Source organism: Asterias rubens, chromosome 1 (assembly GCF_902459465.1).
Source record: "Asterias rubens chromosome 1, eAstRub1.3, whole genome shotgun sequence".
Lineage (NCBI taxonomy): Eukaryota > Metazoa > Echinodermata > Asteroidea > Forcipulatida > Asteriidae > Asterias > Asterias rubens.
This window is the reverse complement of record NC_047062.1, coordinates 7562757-7576993: the sequence shown is the minus strand read 5'-3', so window position 1 is coordinate 7576993 and position 14237 is coordinate 7562757. Positions and strand designations below refer to the sequence as shown.

Genomic DNA, 14237 nt, shown 5'->3' with positions numbered 1-14237 from the left:
GAGGCTTCTAAAAATTGTGCAACATATTTGTTAATAAAAATACAAAAATTATTTTTTAGAGTATGAATGCAACTTCATTTGACCAATAAACACATTGTGACCACTATAATTAATTAATAGAAAGATGTATTAATACAGATTACTAGCCTAGTGGGCTACAACACAAAAGCGCAAGGCCCGAGTTGTCCGGGTATAATAGTGATTTATGTATTTAATTATGTACACTCGTCTCCCCTAATTAGCAGAGTTGTTCACCAACACCATAATGAAGTGTAGTCTTTGCCTAGACCATAGAATCACAACTTCCTGTGCGATGCCTCTCCACTATCTGCATGTACAACTCTGATTGGTTTTAATTAATTACCAGCAAGATTAATGCTTAATCTGAGACCAGGGCTCATGGGTGGTTATCAGAGCTTGGAGCCCCCCGGGCCTATAGTACAGGCTACCAGGGGTGATCAGTCCCACACCGATGATTATAATTACAAACCCCCATTAAAGACACTGGACACTATTGGTAATTGATTGTCAAAGACCAGTCTTCCCACTTGGTGTATCTCAACTTATGCATAAAATAACAAACCTGTGAAAATTTGAGCTCAATTGGTCGTCGAAGTTACGAGATATGAATGAAATATAAAATACCCTTGTCACACAAAGTTGTGTGCTTTTTAGATGCTGATTTTGAGACCTAAAATTCTAAATCTGAGGTCTCAAAATCAAATTCGTGGAAAATTACTTCTTTCAATGTTTTATACTATCAACAGCTCTCCATTACTTGTTACTAAGTACATGAAGTAAGTTTTTATGCTAAACAATTATTTTGAGTAATTACCATGAAGTGTCCACTGCCTTTAACAGTAACCATAGTATATCAGCTGGACTTCAGTAGGATTCAGATGGGATTGTAGTCTTAATGTTATGCAACCTTTTTGCAAGGATATAATTTTGTTTTACTCTATACCAGTCTGTGAAAAAAAAAAAATCCACCGGCAAATCACTTTTAGGTTGGATTCGAACCCATGACATTAGCATTGCTAGAGCAGATGTCTTTCCACTAAACCACCAAGCTAGCCCAGTAATTGGTAGTACTCAGAAAAGTATTGAGTACACACGATGTAAGGGTAAAAACAAACTATATTCTTTATCCAATCCCCAATGCAAAAATAACAACTATTAAGGAGGATTTAGGATATCGTTTGGTGGTTGAACTTTGAACTCCACCTTGAGAGCACTTGCTCTTGATGCTCATTGTAAATGTTTTTCAATTTAATCCAATTCAGTTTAATTGAACTTTGAAGCCTTAGGTACTATAATGGTAATAACCAGCTTGGTCCAAGTTCAAAGAGCTTCTTCAGCAGAAAATATTTGATGGAAAAATATACCAGGGCCAAATTTCATAGAGCTGCTTCAGCAATTATTTTTGCTGCGTTAAGCAAAAATATTTGCTTACTGTTAAGTCGCTCTATGAAATTGGGCCCTGGTTATAAGATACCTGCTTATGTGGGTCATGTTGTCCATTAGCCTTTGAGAAATGTAATGTTTTAAGGCCATTAAAAAAAATTGCAACAAATATTGGTTAAAGACACTGGACACTAATTGTCAAAGATCAGACTTCTAACTTGGTGTATCTCAACTAATGCATAAAATAACAAACCTGTGAAAATTTGAGCTCAATGAGTCGTCATCGAAGTTGTGAGATGATAATGAAAGAAAAAAACACCCTTGTCACACGAAGTTGTGTGCTTTTAGATGGTTGATTTCGAGACCTCAAATTCTAAATCTGAGGTATCGAAATCAAGTTTGTGGAAAATTACTTCTTTCTCGCAAACTATGTCACTTCAGAGGGAGCTGTTTCTCACAATGTTTTATCCTATCAACCTCTCCCCATTACTTGTCACCAAGTAAGGTTTTATGCTAATCATTATTTTGAGTAATTACCAGTAGTGTCCACTGCCTTTAAACAGTTGTTAATTAAGTTGTTACATGGTATACCTCCCCCCAAAATACATTTCATTCCTTTTTTTTTTTTCAATGAAAATGAGCTGATCAACTGAGAAGTTCCATGCTTTAGAGACGTCTGGATTCCAAGATAGGATGCAAGGTAAATGTTTTATGCAGGAGCAGACAAGCACTTATCTTCAATAAAATTAAGAGTTTCAGCAGCAGCCCTTTTTTTCTCAAAACATTACCTCCAACTCTGTACACAAGTTCATGTATTTGTAAATTGCCTACCTAATCTTTACTTAAGAGAGTAAACATGTCAGCTTTACAGTAGCAGCAACTTCTAAATGTGTCTGTGTGCTTTCTGACTCTCTCTCTCAATTCATGTATTTCCACTTCACTGCTTATGTTTCACTTAGTTACCTGTTCATGTTTGATGTGTTGTCATTTAGCCTCGAGAACGACTCTGCTAGGGCCAAAACGTCAGGCCATTGACTATTTTTGCATTTAGTAAACACAGTAGACAAAAATGACCGGAGAACCGTGGCATGTAAGCCATGACTACAAACAATCTGAACGTTTCCTAATTCATCCGGCTCAAAGAGAGCTCAATTGAAAAGAAAACCCTCAAAACTACATCCCATCTTTAACCTTGCGTGCGCCTTTCAAGTCCGTCACATCCTAATCTGATTATCATATCATCTGAAAGAACCTCTGGATTGGAGATGTTGATTACGTGACATATTGCGTAGATGTCATTTCATTTTGTCATATCATCTGAATCCTTCAACGCGGCCCGGGCAAGATAACCAATATAACAAAGAGCACCCTCACGTAATCATGCTCATCATTTCCATGACAACGTGGGGGGCCAGAACTGTCACCAATCTGCCGATTAATGTGATTACAGAGCTCTGTTACCCAGGCGACACAAATCTCAAATGCAGCTGAATAATTTGACAGGGAGTGATTACTTTTCCGAGCGGCTGGCCGTTAAGTCAATGCAATAATAAATGAGGATCGGTGTATTATTTTTGTTGGCCAGATGTTTATACTTTGTTATCTAAAAACATGGAAGATGTTTTTCTCTAGAAAAAACACACACACAAGCACCTCCGATTGTGGCCCCTACTCTTAGTCCTGAGAAATAAGATCCCATTTGTGATAACAATCGCGGACCTATTGTCCCCTTTTGTTAAAAGTCCTCTGTTTAAATGTCACTACAAGTACACACACACATTTTGGACCATACTTTGCTCACCTTTTTCCCCTCACAAATGTGGACCCCATTGTTTTTCTTTGTGATAAAAAGATTGAAACTGTTGTTTCCATTTGTTGTAAATCCTCTCTTTATCTGTCACTGCAATGCACACCCACAAAGTTCCAGTGTCTGATATCTTTTCCAATAATACATAGATTGTAAATAATAAACTCTCACTCAGTCTCAATCAAAATCTGTTTGTATAATCACTTTAACAGCTTCAATTCCATTTGGATCTTTGGAAAAAAAAAAAAAAAATGCACAAGATAGTGGGGAAAAAAAAACACTCTTTAAATAGACGGTCTTTTCATTTGATGAATGCAGGACGCCCACACAAACTGCCTGGACTCTGTGATGTATGACAACATTTACGATTGATGATTGTTCAACACATTCTTCAAGGGGTTGTTGGACGGACATGTGTACATTTCTTAAAAAAAACTTGAGTACACACACTGTCTGACCTTATTTTATACAGCTTCCAATTACAGAGAGTTCTCACTCAGCAAAAGCAGGCAATTAGTGCATTACCTTGAAATGTGCATTGCTCATTCGTTTTACTTTGCTTTTTTCCTACTTGTTAAAGGTAACAACTTCTTTAATCCATTAGCACTTAGGCGCAAATTCAATGTTAGTCATTTATTCACTGAACAGGGCAGAAAAAAGGCACCGGATTTATGCAGAATCTAGAAATCCTTTATAACTTTCGATGTGATTATTTTTTACATGTTACCAGTTTGGTTTTTTAAATGATAAAAAATAAAAAATAAATTCATTTCCTTTAACTAAATTGAAGCTTTGAGATACAAGTAAATATGATGACTCATCAATGTTCAGCAAAAGACTGCACTTAACTCCCTTGACCCAGGAGGAGTCAGTTGAATTTGACCCAATGATCATTCCACCCTTGTCTAAGTTGGGTTCGGACCTAATACTCCTCATACCCTTCATTGACCTCCTTAGACCCAGAAGGAGTCAGTTTCGACCTAGAAGGAGTCAGCTTACCATAACACCACTTTGGGTGTTGACCTGTTCCTCATTTCATTGGGTGTTGACCTGTTGCTCAATTCATCCTGATCCAAATTGGGTCCGGGCCTTTTAAAAGACTGAATTAACCTCCCTTGACCCAGGAGGAGTCAAACTTACCTTAACACTGGTTTAGGCGTTGACCCAATGCTCATTTCATCCTGATCCATATCAGGTCCGCTATCACTCAGATTGAGGTCATCGAGGTCATCATATAACAGGAAGTCAGGGTCAATCTGGTTCTGATCCTGATCCTCGTAGGGATACTGCTCGGTGTCGCTGTCGTCACTTTGAACTTTGAACTTCTTCAAGAGGGCAATGAACTTCTGCTTGAAGTTTCTTTGCTGTTGATGAAACATATATGTAACCAACACATCAAATCTACAATTACTGATAAATATTATTCCCTGTTGGGATTTAATGAGACCTGAAAAAAACATCATTGTGAAGTTTAAAAAACAGAGAAGGTACATGTAGAAATTGAGCCAGTTCCTTTTATATCAGTGACTATGGCGACATAAAAACAGATCAAACATGCAAAGTACACTGTTGGGTTTTTCACTCCCCCTCTCTGCCTCTCTCTCAGAAATATTATAACTTGCAGGGTGGATAAAAATAGCCTTGTGAAAATACACATGTATATGAGAAAAGGACACACTCAAGAGAACTTAAACTGAACATACAAAGGTTTTCTTTTCTTTATTTACTCTGGTTGAGTATCCCAGGATTCACATAAAAGCGAACTTTGAGTTAATCACTGTTCTAGTGAAGAACCTCATGTATAGAAGACAAGATAGGCAATTTAAATTTTAGATGTGGGAGGAAAACCCCAAAGAATTAATAGAACCCACGCAGTCAGGTAAAGACTGAAAACCCAACCCACATAGTGCCCCCCAGGATTTGAACCGGGGGGGGGGGGGGGGGTGGTTCCAGAAGTGGAAGGCAAGGAAAGAAACCTTTACGTCAATCCGACCACCCACAGGGTAAAGTCCAGAATATAAAAATATAAAGAAGTTGCACCATGTCCAACACACTATAGCCGAACAGACCCTTAAAGACACTGGACACGCTTGGTGTATCCCAACATAATATGCATAAATAACCCTGTGAAAATGTGGGCTCAATTGGTCATCGAAATTGCAAGATAATAATGAATGAAAAAACACCCTTGTTGCACAACTTTGTGTGCTTTCAGATGCATACTGAAAGGCTTAGTTGAATAAGAGAGAAATACCCTCTGTCTCAAAAAACTATAATAATTCAAAGGCAGCAGATTCTCACATTGTTTTATACTATCAACACAGCTCTCCATTGCTGTGTAATTTTGAGTAATTACCGAGTGTCCAGTGCCTAATTAACATTGCTACTTGAAGGTGGATATTTCCTTACCCTGTTCATAGGAGGTCTGAGTTTGGTCCTAATTCCCTTCCTCCCAGGCTCTTGCTCTTCCTCACCAAGAAGATCCTGAAACAATAAATAAGAATGTCAGACATGCTGGAAAAACAGGGTCAAAGATGTCAACTTCCAAAATCAATACCGATACCTCCTCCTGCCTACTTCTCTCTCTTCCCATCGGGATGATTTCGATTAAAGTCCTGGGAATTTCTCAAGAGACCATGAATAATACTAATGTTTTCATTTATAAAGCGCAAATTACTTCTGTATAATCATTATCATACGCCCAAACATGTTTTGTTATTGATTTGTTTTATACAATTTTGTTTTTGTAAAAATGTTTAAGGAAATATTTCATAGAATATAAATTTGTCTTGTGTTTTAGAAAAATTATACTTTATGTATGTCACCATGAGACACATTGGAAATATTAAAATTAAGATAATAATTTGTTTACTTTTGCGGCGGCTATGGGCATTTTGGGAAAAGCCATTTCCAGCCGCTATGGCCTCAAAAGGGTTAGTATCCATACAAGAGTAAACATCGATCGTTTTATTCTCCGGGGGGAAAAAAGGCGAGAAACTGTGAAGTTATATGCATCTCATCCTCTTATGTATGTGGAATAGTATACAAATTTGGACTGCTTCGAGTGCTATGGTATCTTATCTTATCTTATCTTATTATCTTAGAATGCATCTCATCTTATATCATCTTTTTTGTGGGCAGATTAGTCTGTTTCTGTGTGGTGCAATTTTGATAGTCAAAATAATGCATGTCATGTGACCACTCTCAACCAATGAACAGTGCTCTCCCTTAATACATGCATGATATTTGGTCCTTAAAAAAATAAGTAGGAATGTTTTATTGAAAACAAGTGCTGACCTACATACGTACACATGGTGTAGGCTTTAGAAAACATCTGAAGCTATTTAAAGACACTGGATACTAATGGTAATTGTCAAAGACCAGTCTTCTCACTTGCTGTATCTCAACATATGCATAAAATAACAAACCTGTGAAAATTTGAGCTCAATCGGTTGTCGAAGTTGCGAGATAATAATGAAAGAAAAAACACTCTTGTCACACAAACAAAGTTGTGTGCTTTCAGATGCTTGATTTAGAGACCTCAAATTCTAAACCTGAGGTCTCGAAATCAAACTCATGGAAAATTACTACTTTCTCAAAAACTTCTCCACTTCAGAGGGAGCCATTTCTCAGAATGTTTTATACCATCAACCTCTCCCCATTACTCGTTACCAGGTAAGGTTTTCTGCTAATAAATGTTTTGAGTAATTACCAATAGTGTCCACTGCCTTTAATCACAATGTTCAGATTTTGCCCAAGAGCAACAAAATTGAAATCAGACAAAAGTAGGAAGAATGCGATGCCTGTTAATAGTGGATGAATGGCCAAATGCTAGTAATAACACCTGGAGAAGACCAGTCAAAATTATGTCCAAGTGATCCGGCTGGGTAGCTCAGTATCCACAAGCATTCTTATTTCATATGAAATATGGACTCATGAAAAAATGCTGGCCGACCAGTGAAACGATACTTGTCCCTCTGGCCAGTAACTGAGTGAACTAATACAACCACACAGACTCCAATGCAAGATAGGTTATTAGAAATGTTTTAAGCCAAGTACTGTACTTTTTGATGACGATAATATGTGGAAATGAACATTGCTTTTAAATGAATTGAATGTACAGACAACTACAACATTTTAAATGACAAGGATCAATGTGTGAGTTAAAAAAAAAAGATGAATTCATTTCGTTTGTGTATATGTGTTTTATTGTGCAAACATCTGAAATGACAAGCATCTACATGTGTGAGTTAGATTTAAAGCATTTTGTTCTTGCATTGTCACAGAATATCTTCAGATCATAATAGTATGAATTTGCTTTTGTTGTCCTTGCCCATCTCGGGGTATATTGTCTTTTGTACTGTTATGTCAAATAAAATAATAATGATAATAATAACATAATCATTTTATGAAATCTAGCCTTTCCTCTTCACTGACTCGGCTTCACATCATGGAATGGAATCGTCCGGATATTACATCAAGATTATAATCTGCGACCGTTTATTCATATTTACACAATATTTTGATGATACATAATAGTATACCATTGGGCAAATATGGAAGCTACATGTTCATGTAGTTTATAAGTAGCAAAGTGCATTTACTGTGTCCATGCTGCATAGAGGTAGAAAAATAAACAGAACAATCATTTCCCTTGTATAGCAAACCAAAATGCTACACGAAATGAACATGTATAGGTTGCTAATCAAATATCATAATTTGCTCCTTATAATGACATCCAGTGTGCACAAAACATGCTCAGTATTTTATATACATGTATTGCTATATATGCATAATGCTTGAGGAAACCGTTCCCCTGAATGGAAGGCTGGTGTTTGTTTACCATGTACAAGCATGTACAAGGTACAACAAATACACCTTGTGTAGCTAAATTAAATTTCACGACTTGAAAAGCAACTTCTGTGGTACTGATTAAAAAAAAATGTGCACTGTTTCCCCTTTCATGTAAATAAGGCCCAACGAAGCCTCCGCATGAAATGACATAGAAACTCAACTACATTTAGGCCCACTTTCATGGCACTGTTTACCACCGAATTCTACGCTTGTGATCACATCTACTCTTACTTAGTGATCACATTGGAGCGCCACGGCAGCTCGGGGTTGTATACTCCCTATTGGGAGCTGAGAAAAATTAAAGGGATGTTATTGGCCCAATGACCAGGGGGAGCATGTAAAGCGCATTTAATGATACGGTTTATATTGTGAAATGCGCTATCTAAGAATTTGTTGTTGTTGTTATTGTTATCGAATCTTACTGAGCAATAAAACCGTGTTAAGCAAAGAATGCCCAGTAATGAGGAGTATGCACAAACACAAGCAAAGCAAAAATTCCCTGCTAACCTGTAAAGTAGAATTGAAGTAAGCAAGGAATTCCCTGCTTCCGTAAGGGCCAATTATTTTCATACTGTAAGTAGAGCCATGAAATTGGGCCCTTGGGCCCAGCTCTAATCAGTCTCCCTAAAAAGGCCCTCCTACATGTATGACCCATCTTCTCTCTCTTCGCTAGTAGTAATCTGGGTTTCTCCCAACCCCCTATCCCTCTTTGTCTGTTTTTCTCAACTTTCCCTCTCCAAAGCTTTGCATCCTCACACTTCATAGCGTTTTGTTTATTATAAGTGTTAATGTTTTGTTATTCCCTCAAAGATGCAACTATCCATTATGAGACCACCCATCTCACATTGATAAATTATTATTTACAAATATGGTTTCAGACCAAACAATTATGATAAATATCTCTTCCACAAGCCAATGATCTACATAACATGAACCACAGAGCGACCGACACATAATCACAGAGTACACCTGTATGTACATGTGGAGTATTGCATACTATGCCATAACTTACTGCAAACCAGTGTGTACGAGTAGAGGGACCTACGTCTCCCCACCCCACACTTAAATCAGAGTTGTCAATAATGAATGCAAAATGCCAGTGTGAATCCACAGCTAGCGGATTGAAGTGTCTACGATGTGTGAAGACTTGGACAGTTTTACTGCGTCCCTCTTCGCAGAATAACAAAGGAGGTGTTACCCCATACAGTAACCCCATACAGTAAGGCTAACAAGAGACGTGTAACAAGCAAAGCCTATTCATCTTAAAGGCAGTGGACACTATTGGTAATTGTCAAAGACTAGCCTTCACAGTTGGTGTATCTCAACATATGCATACAATAACTAACCTGTGAAAATTTGAGCTCAATCGGTCATCAAAGTTGCGAGATAATAATGAAAGAAGAAACCACCCTAGTCACACGAAGTTGTGTGCGTTTAGATGGTTGATTTCGAGACCTCAAATTCTAAACTTGAGGTCTCGAAATCAAAATCGTGGAAAATTACTTCTACCTCGAAAACTACTCCACTTCAGAGGGAGCCGTTTCTCACAATGTGTTATACTGCCAACCTCTCCCCAATACTCTTTACCAAGTGAGGTTTAACGCTAACAATTATTTTGAGTAATTACCAATAGTGTCCACTGCCTTTAAGGGAGGGCTATATGATATCTCTTGGGTTATTGGTCCGTATAATATTCATAAGCTTGGTTTCAGTCATCTGAACAGGTTAACTCAACACCAAGTTTTTTTTCTGCAGAGTTTTCGGATGAGTGAACTCATATGGAAACTATTCAGTTCGCCAACAAGCATCTCTTTGAAATTAGCCTTAAAGTTTCATTGAAGTAAGGATTTATTCATTATTTTGTTTGGACATAACAGATTTTTAAACAGCTTCTTGAGTGGAATGTTTTTTAACGGAAATGGTATATTAACTTGTTTATATATGCACTTGTTCACCATTTTAATGTAATTTTGATATGTGTACACTCTTGAATTTTTTGGAATTATCGATTAAAAAATCAGACCCCAACCTAAAGATTTTGAAGAACTAAAAACACTTCTGCCATTGATGGCGCGTGTCAAAGGACAATGCTTTGACGCCATTTGTGGGAGTTTGCTTTGTTATAACCTCCACGCTGCAACAAAGCGGCTTTACAGATTGGAGTTCCCAACTATAACGTTTTCAGAGTGATTACGTAACAGAGCTTTTCGCAAATCTCTCAAAAAAACGCTGGATAAGGGTTTTCGAAATGATTGATTTTTTACACAATTAATAACTATTTTTTATCATATGACTCGATTTACTTATTCATTGAAAACATTTTAAAATGAATTTCAGCAAAGCTCACGACTTGAAATTTTTCGTCCAAGCAGATCTTTAAGAGTTACATAAAATGTAGCGTACGTAAAGTCTTCTCTTGTATATCTCGTCTTTGAAATCCAATTTAGACCTCAAAGCATAAACAACTTAAAGTGTAAGCACTTTCGGTACCTTAAAACCCTTTTTACACTACCAAGCCAAAACCCAAGAAATCAAAACTTGTGGGCAATTTTGACCTCATTGCCACCCCCACAGTTTGTTTCACACATTCTGCTGGGGGGGGGTGTACACTCAGTAAGCCAACCCCATGGCTGTCTAGTGCAATCAATAGCAAGGGCAGAGCTATTTCAATTTCCCACGTTTGCTGGAGTTAACACTTCAAATGTGGACCAATTTATCTTGAGGAGTTCCTGCGAAATTGGTCTAGTATGAAAGGGAGTTCAGCATCAGTACCGACTTCTGATTAACCTTGACATTTTTGTTTTAATACCAAGTTATCAATCAAAAAAAAAACCTGGGTTCTAACTGGCACCACGAAATAGACCCTCTATTGACAAAATAGAGCCAACCTAGGGCGGTATGGTTCAGTTGGTAGAGTGCTGCACATCAATTCCAGCTCTGTTTACAGTTATCTGCTATTGTCCTGTCTTTGGCATGTATTGTGTAGTCTGCTGTTTATATTTTGATCTCTTGACTTTTGTATTTTATTCATATTTTTGTAATGTACTTGTGATGTTTTGACCTGTGAAATTAATAAATGAAATTAAATGAAACGGGTTATTATCCCTCATGAGTACCCTGGAATAATCTGTTCAATGAGGACAACCTTCTATGGTGAATCTGGGTTACAAGCCACCATCTCAAAGTTTTTGAAGTTCTTTTTAAACTCTCTCATAAACACCCATGCTTAGTCACAGACACAAAGATGTATCTTGCAATTTGTAGGCTATCAAACATAGTTTGACCTAAAATTTCACAAGCTAGTTTGTCCGACTATTGGCATATTCAAGTGACGCCTTTACTGGCCTTGTTGTCAGTTCTGTCCGGGAGAAAAAAATGTACGCACTTTAAAAAAAAAAAAAACATAAAAATCTACAGAGTTAGACAATGGAACATCCACTATACATAATTTGAAGTTTATAACAGAAAAATATGCATCAGACCAAATTTTACACAGTTGCAAGTCTATGGTAAACTTAGAGACTTTGTGCCATGGATCCCCCCCCCAGCTTTTCCCTGTAGAAGAACATCAAGTCAACTGTTTATGGTTACAGCAACAAGAATTCCTAAAAATATTCAGTTTTTATTTCCATAATATACACCTAGAAATTTCCAATGAGGTGAAATCAAATGTAACACTGCCCGCGTGATACCATTCAAACCAAAGGAGACTTTATCTTTGACAACTTGAAGGTGTTTTTGCGCCAACCAGACCGGTAGTGCGTACTATCGAGTGACAAAACAACTCGCAGCGAGAACTGCAAGGCTGGACTATTCCCACGGAAACGGTTGTCAAAATAGCGCGGGAGAAGGCTCACTTATGTCATGATACATGAGGAATTCTCTGTAAGTGGTAATTAGTCTGATTTAAAGATGCTGTAGTCTGATTTACAGATTATGGTAATGTTTTGGAAATTTATAAAGTTATATAAAGGGGCATGATGCCTTCGGATTGGGGGTTTGGGGCTTTGGTGAATAAAAAGCAATTGTTTTGAAATGAAAATGGTTGGACATATATATTTAAAGTAGAATATAATGTTAATTTTTGGTTTTACCCATATACACCGATGTGTGTAGCACTGTATACTCAGTACTTTCCCCGAGTCCTGTGAAAAAAATCACAGGCATTTTACTCGGTAAAATGCCTGTGATTTTTTTCACAGGACTCGGGGAAAGTACTGATTATACAGTGCTACACACATCGGTGTATATGGGTAAAACCAAAAAATTAATATTCTTTATCCCGATGCAAATTTGACATCTATTAGAATATAATGATTCACCTAAAATTCCCCCAAAATTGTGCCGTTGTGTTTAATTTCATGACAGTACAAAGTACGCTATTTAAAAAAAACACACACTAATGTTTGTCTCCACAATATGGTGGACCGTTTACTTTGCTGGTTGTATTTCAAATAGGCAAATTAAAGTTCTTTGAATCACTACACGCTAATTCCTTTTTGTGCACTGACAACTTTTGAAATGATTAAGGAGCAATACCAAACGGCAATATTTGGAGAGATTTGATGCCAATGCGCTTGTTTAAGTCCCCATGAAATGCCCTGGGAGTGGGGTTAAGGATGATGAGAGAAATCGAACGTACATGTACCTGGGCTTCAGGGAGGTTTTCCCCACTGTCGCTGTTCTCTTGATCAGATGAGTATGACTCTTCTTCATCTTCAGATTCATTATCAATATCCGGTGACCGATCTAAAAATAAAAATAAATAAAAAGTAAATAAAATTAGTCAAATCGATAAGATACCTAACCTGACTATAATTTGTTTTTACCCGTACACTGATCTGTTTTATGCGCTGTATACTGCTTTCTCGGATTCTGTGGAAAAATCTACAGGCGAAACACTTGGTGGGATTCAAACCCACTACCTTTGCTATTCTAGAGCAGTGTCTTACCAACTAGACCTACAAGATCGCCCATAGCTAAGAGGCTTGATGTTATGAAAAATCAAGTTTGGTTCAAAGTGTATGAAAGAAGGAACTGAGGAACTACATGTAGGTCAATGATATAGTCTCTTAACATTTACAAAAATGTTTGTTTTTTTACACACATGTTTCTTTTTTTCTTCTTCTTCACATGAACACTCCCGATACTCCTGATATTTTTAGTCAATGTCATTATAATAATGGCTATTGATGAAATGTCATACACGAAAAGTTTATGGGAATTAATTTACTCTGCCCTAAACCATGGAGCAATAAAACCAACTATTATGTATATAACCTTCCCCTAAAGAAAGCACAGGAAATTTGTATGACATGTTGCTGAAAAACTTACGAACAAAAAATCCCTCACGAATGTTTTCAAAGACTGTAAATAAACTTAGCATACACAACTCATCTTTAATTTCTTGACTGCTATTTTGCAAACGTTCACACTTTGACAAATGTTTTTGGACCAAGTCCATGCATCAGACTCCTTCAGCATGGCTCACAGGGGCATCACCAAAATGTCACTTCAGCTAAGATTTTAACACTGCGCCTATGGCTTAAGTCCCAATGAAGTCCCAATAAGATCCCATTGGGATCATCACTACACGAGGAGGTTTGTTTACTATATATGACATTTCCACACTTGATCGCAAAAATAGTTCTGCACTCTGACTGGTTGTTTTGAGCTTCAGTGTTAGGGGTGAAGTCCCTGTCTATAAAAAGTAACCACCATGACGCGTTTCAGACCTTTAATTCCCTTTTGTTTTTTACACCGGGAAATGAAAATACTATGAACGCAATTTCAGGTACATATAGAGCCACAGTGTTGCACTTAAGGGGCGGCTTTCTGAAAAGATCAGGATACATGAAATTCCCTGCTGGGTTTCCAGAAACAATGTTACAAAATACTAAAATTGCAGCTAGAAAATATGGATTGAATTCTCAACAGACCCCTTGCACTGAAGTTACACCCGACTACAGTCGGTCCATGGTCAACCATTTTGGAAGGCAAAATGCCTGAAAAGATATGGTACATGTCTAACCACATGTGGCCACCTGAAATGTGCACTACACAGTAACACACAGGCGACTCTGCCTCCTTAGATGGGTGATGACATCAGGGTCCAGTTTCATGGATAACAGCTCATACAATCACGACAATATAATAACAATATCTAAGTCTT

At 37.4% G+C, this 14237-nt stretch overlaps 1 protein-coding gene across 4 annotated transcripts in view; it reads right to left on the bottom strand.

Annotated features, from left to right (window-relative positions):
* The window catches only part of LOC117288475 (phosphofurin acidic cluster sorting protein 1-like), an 82275-nt gene that overhangs the window by 30104 nt on the left and 37934 nt on the right, over positions 1–14237 (bottom strand). For 3 of the 4 annotated variants that reach the window (XM_033769356.1, XM_033769378.1, XM_033769371.1), the window contains exons 6-8: positions 12708–12814; positions 5621–5695; positions 4352–4575 (exon numbers count right to left, since the gene is read on the bottom strand). In XM_033769356.1, coding sequence (XP_033625247.1) covers positions 4352–4575; positions 5621–5695; positions 12708–12814 — 406 coding nt within the window. The remainder of the gene's footprint in view (positions 1–4351; positions 4576–5620; positions 5696–12707; positions 12815–14237) is intronic. The other variant, XM_033769363.1, reaches the window with a different exon arrangement.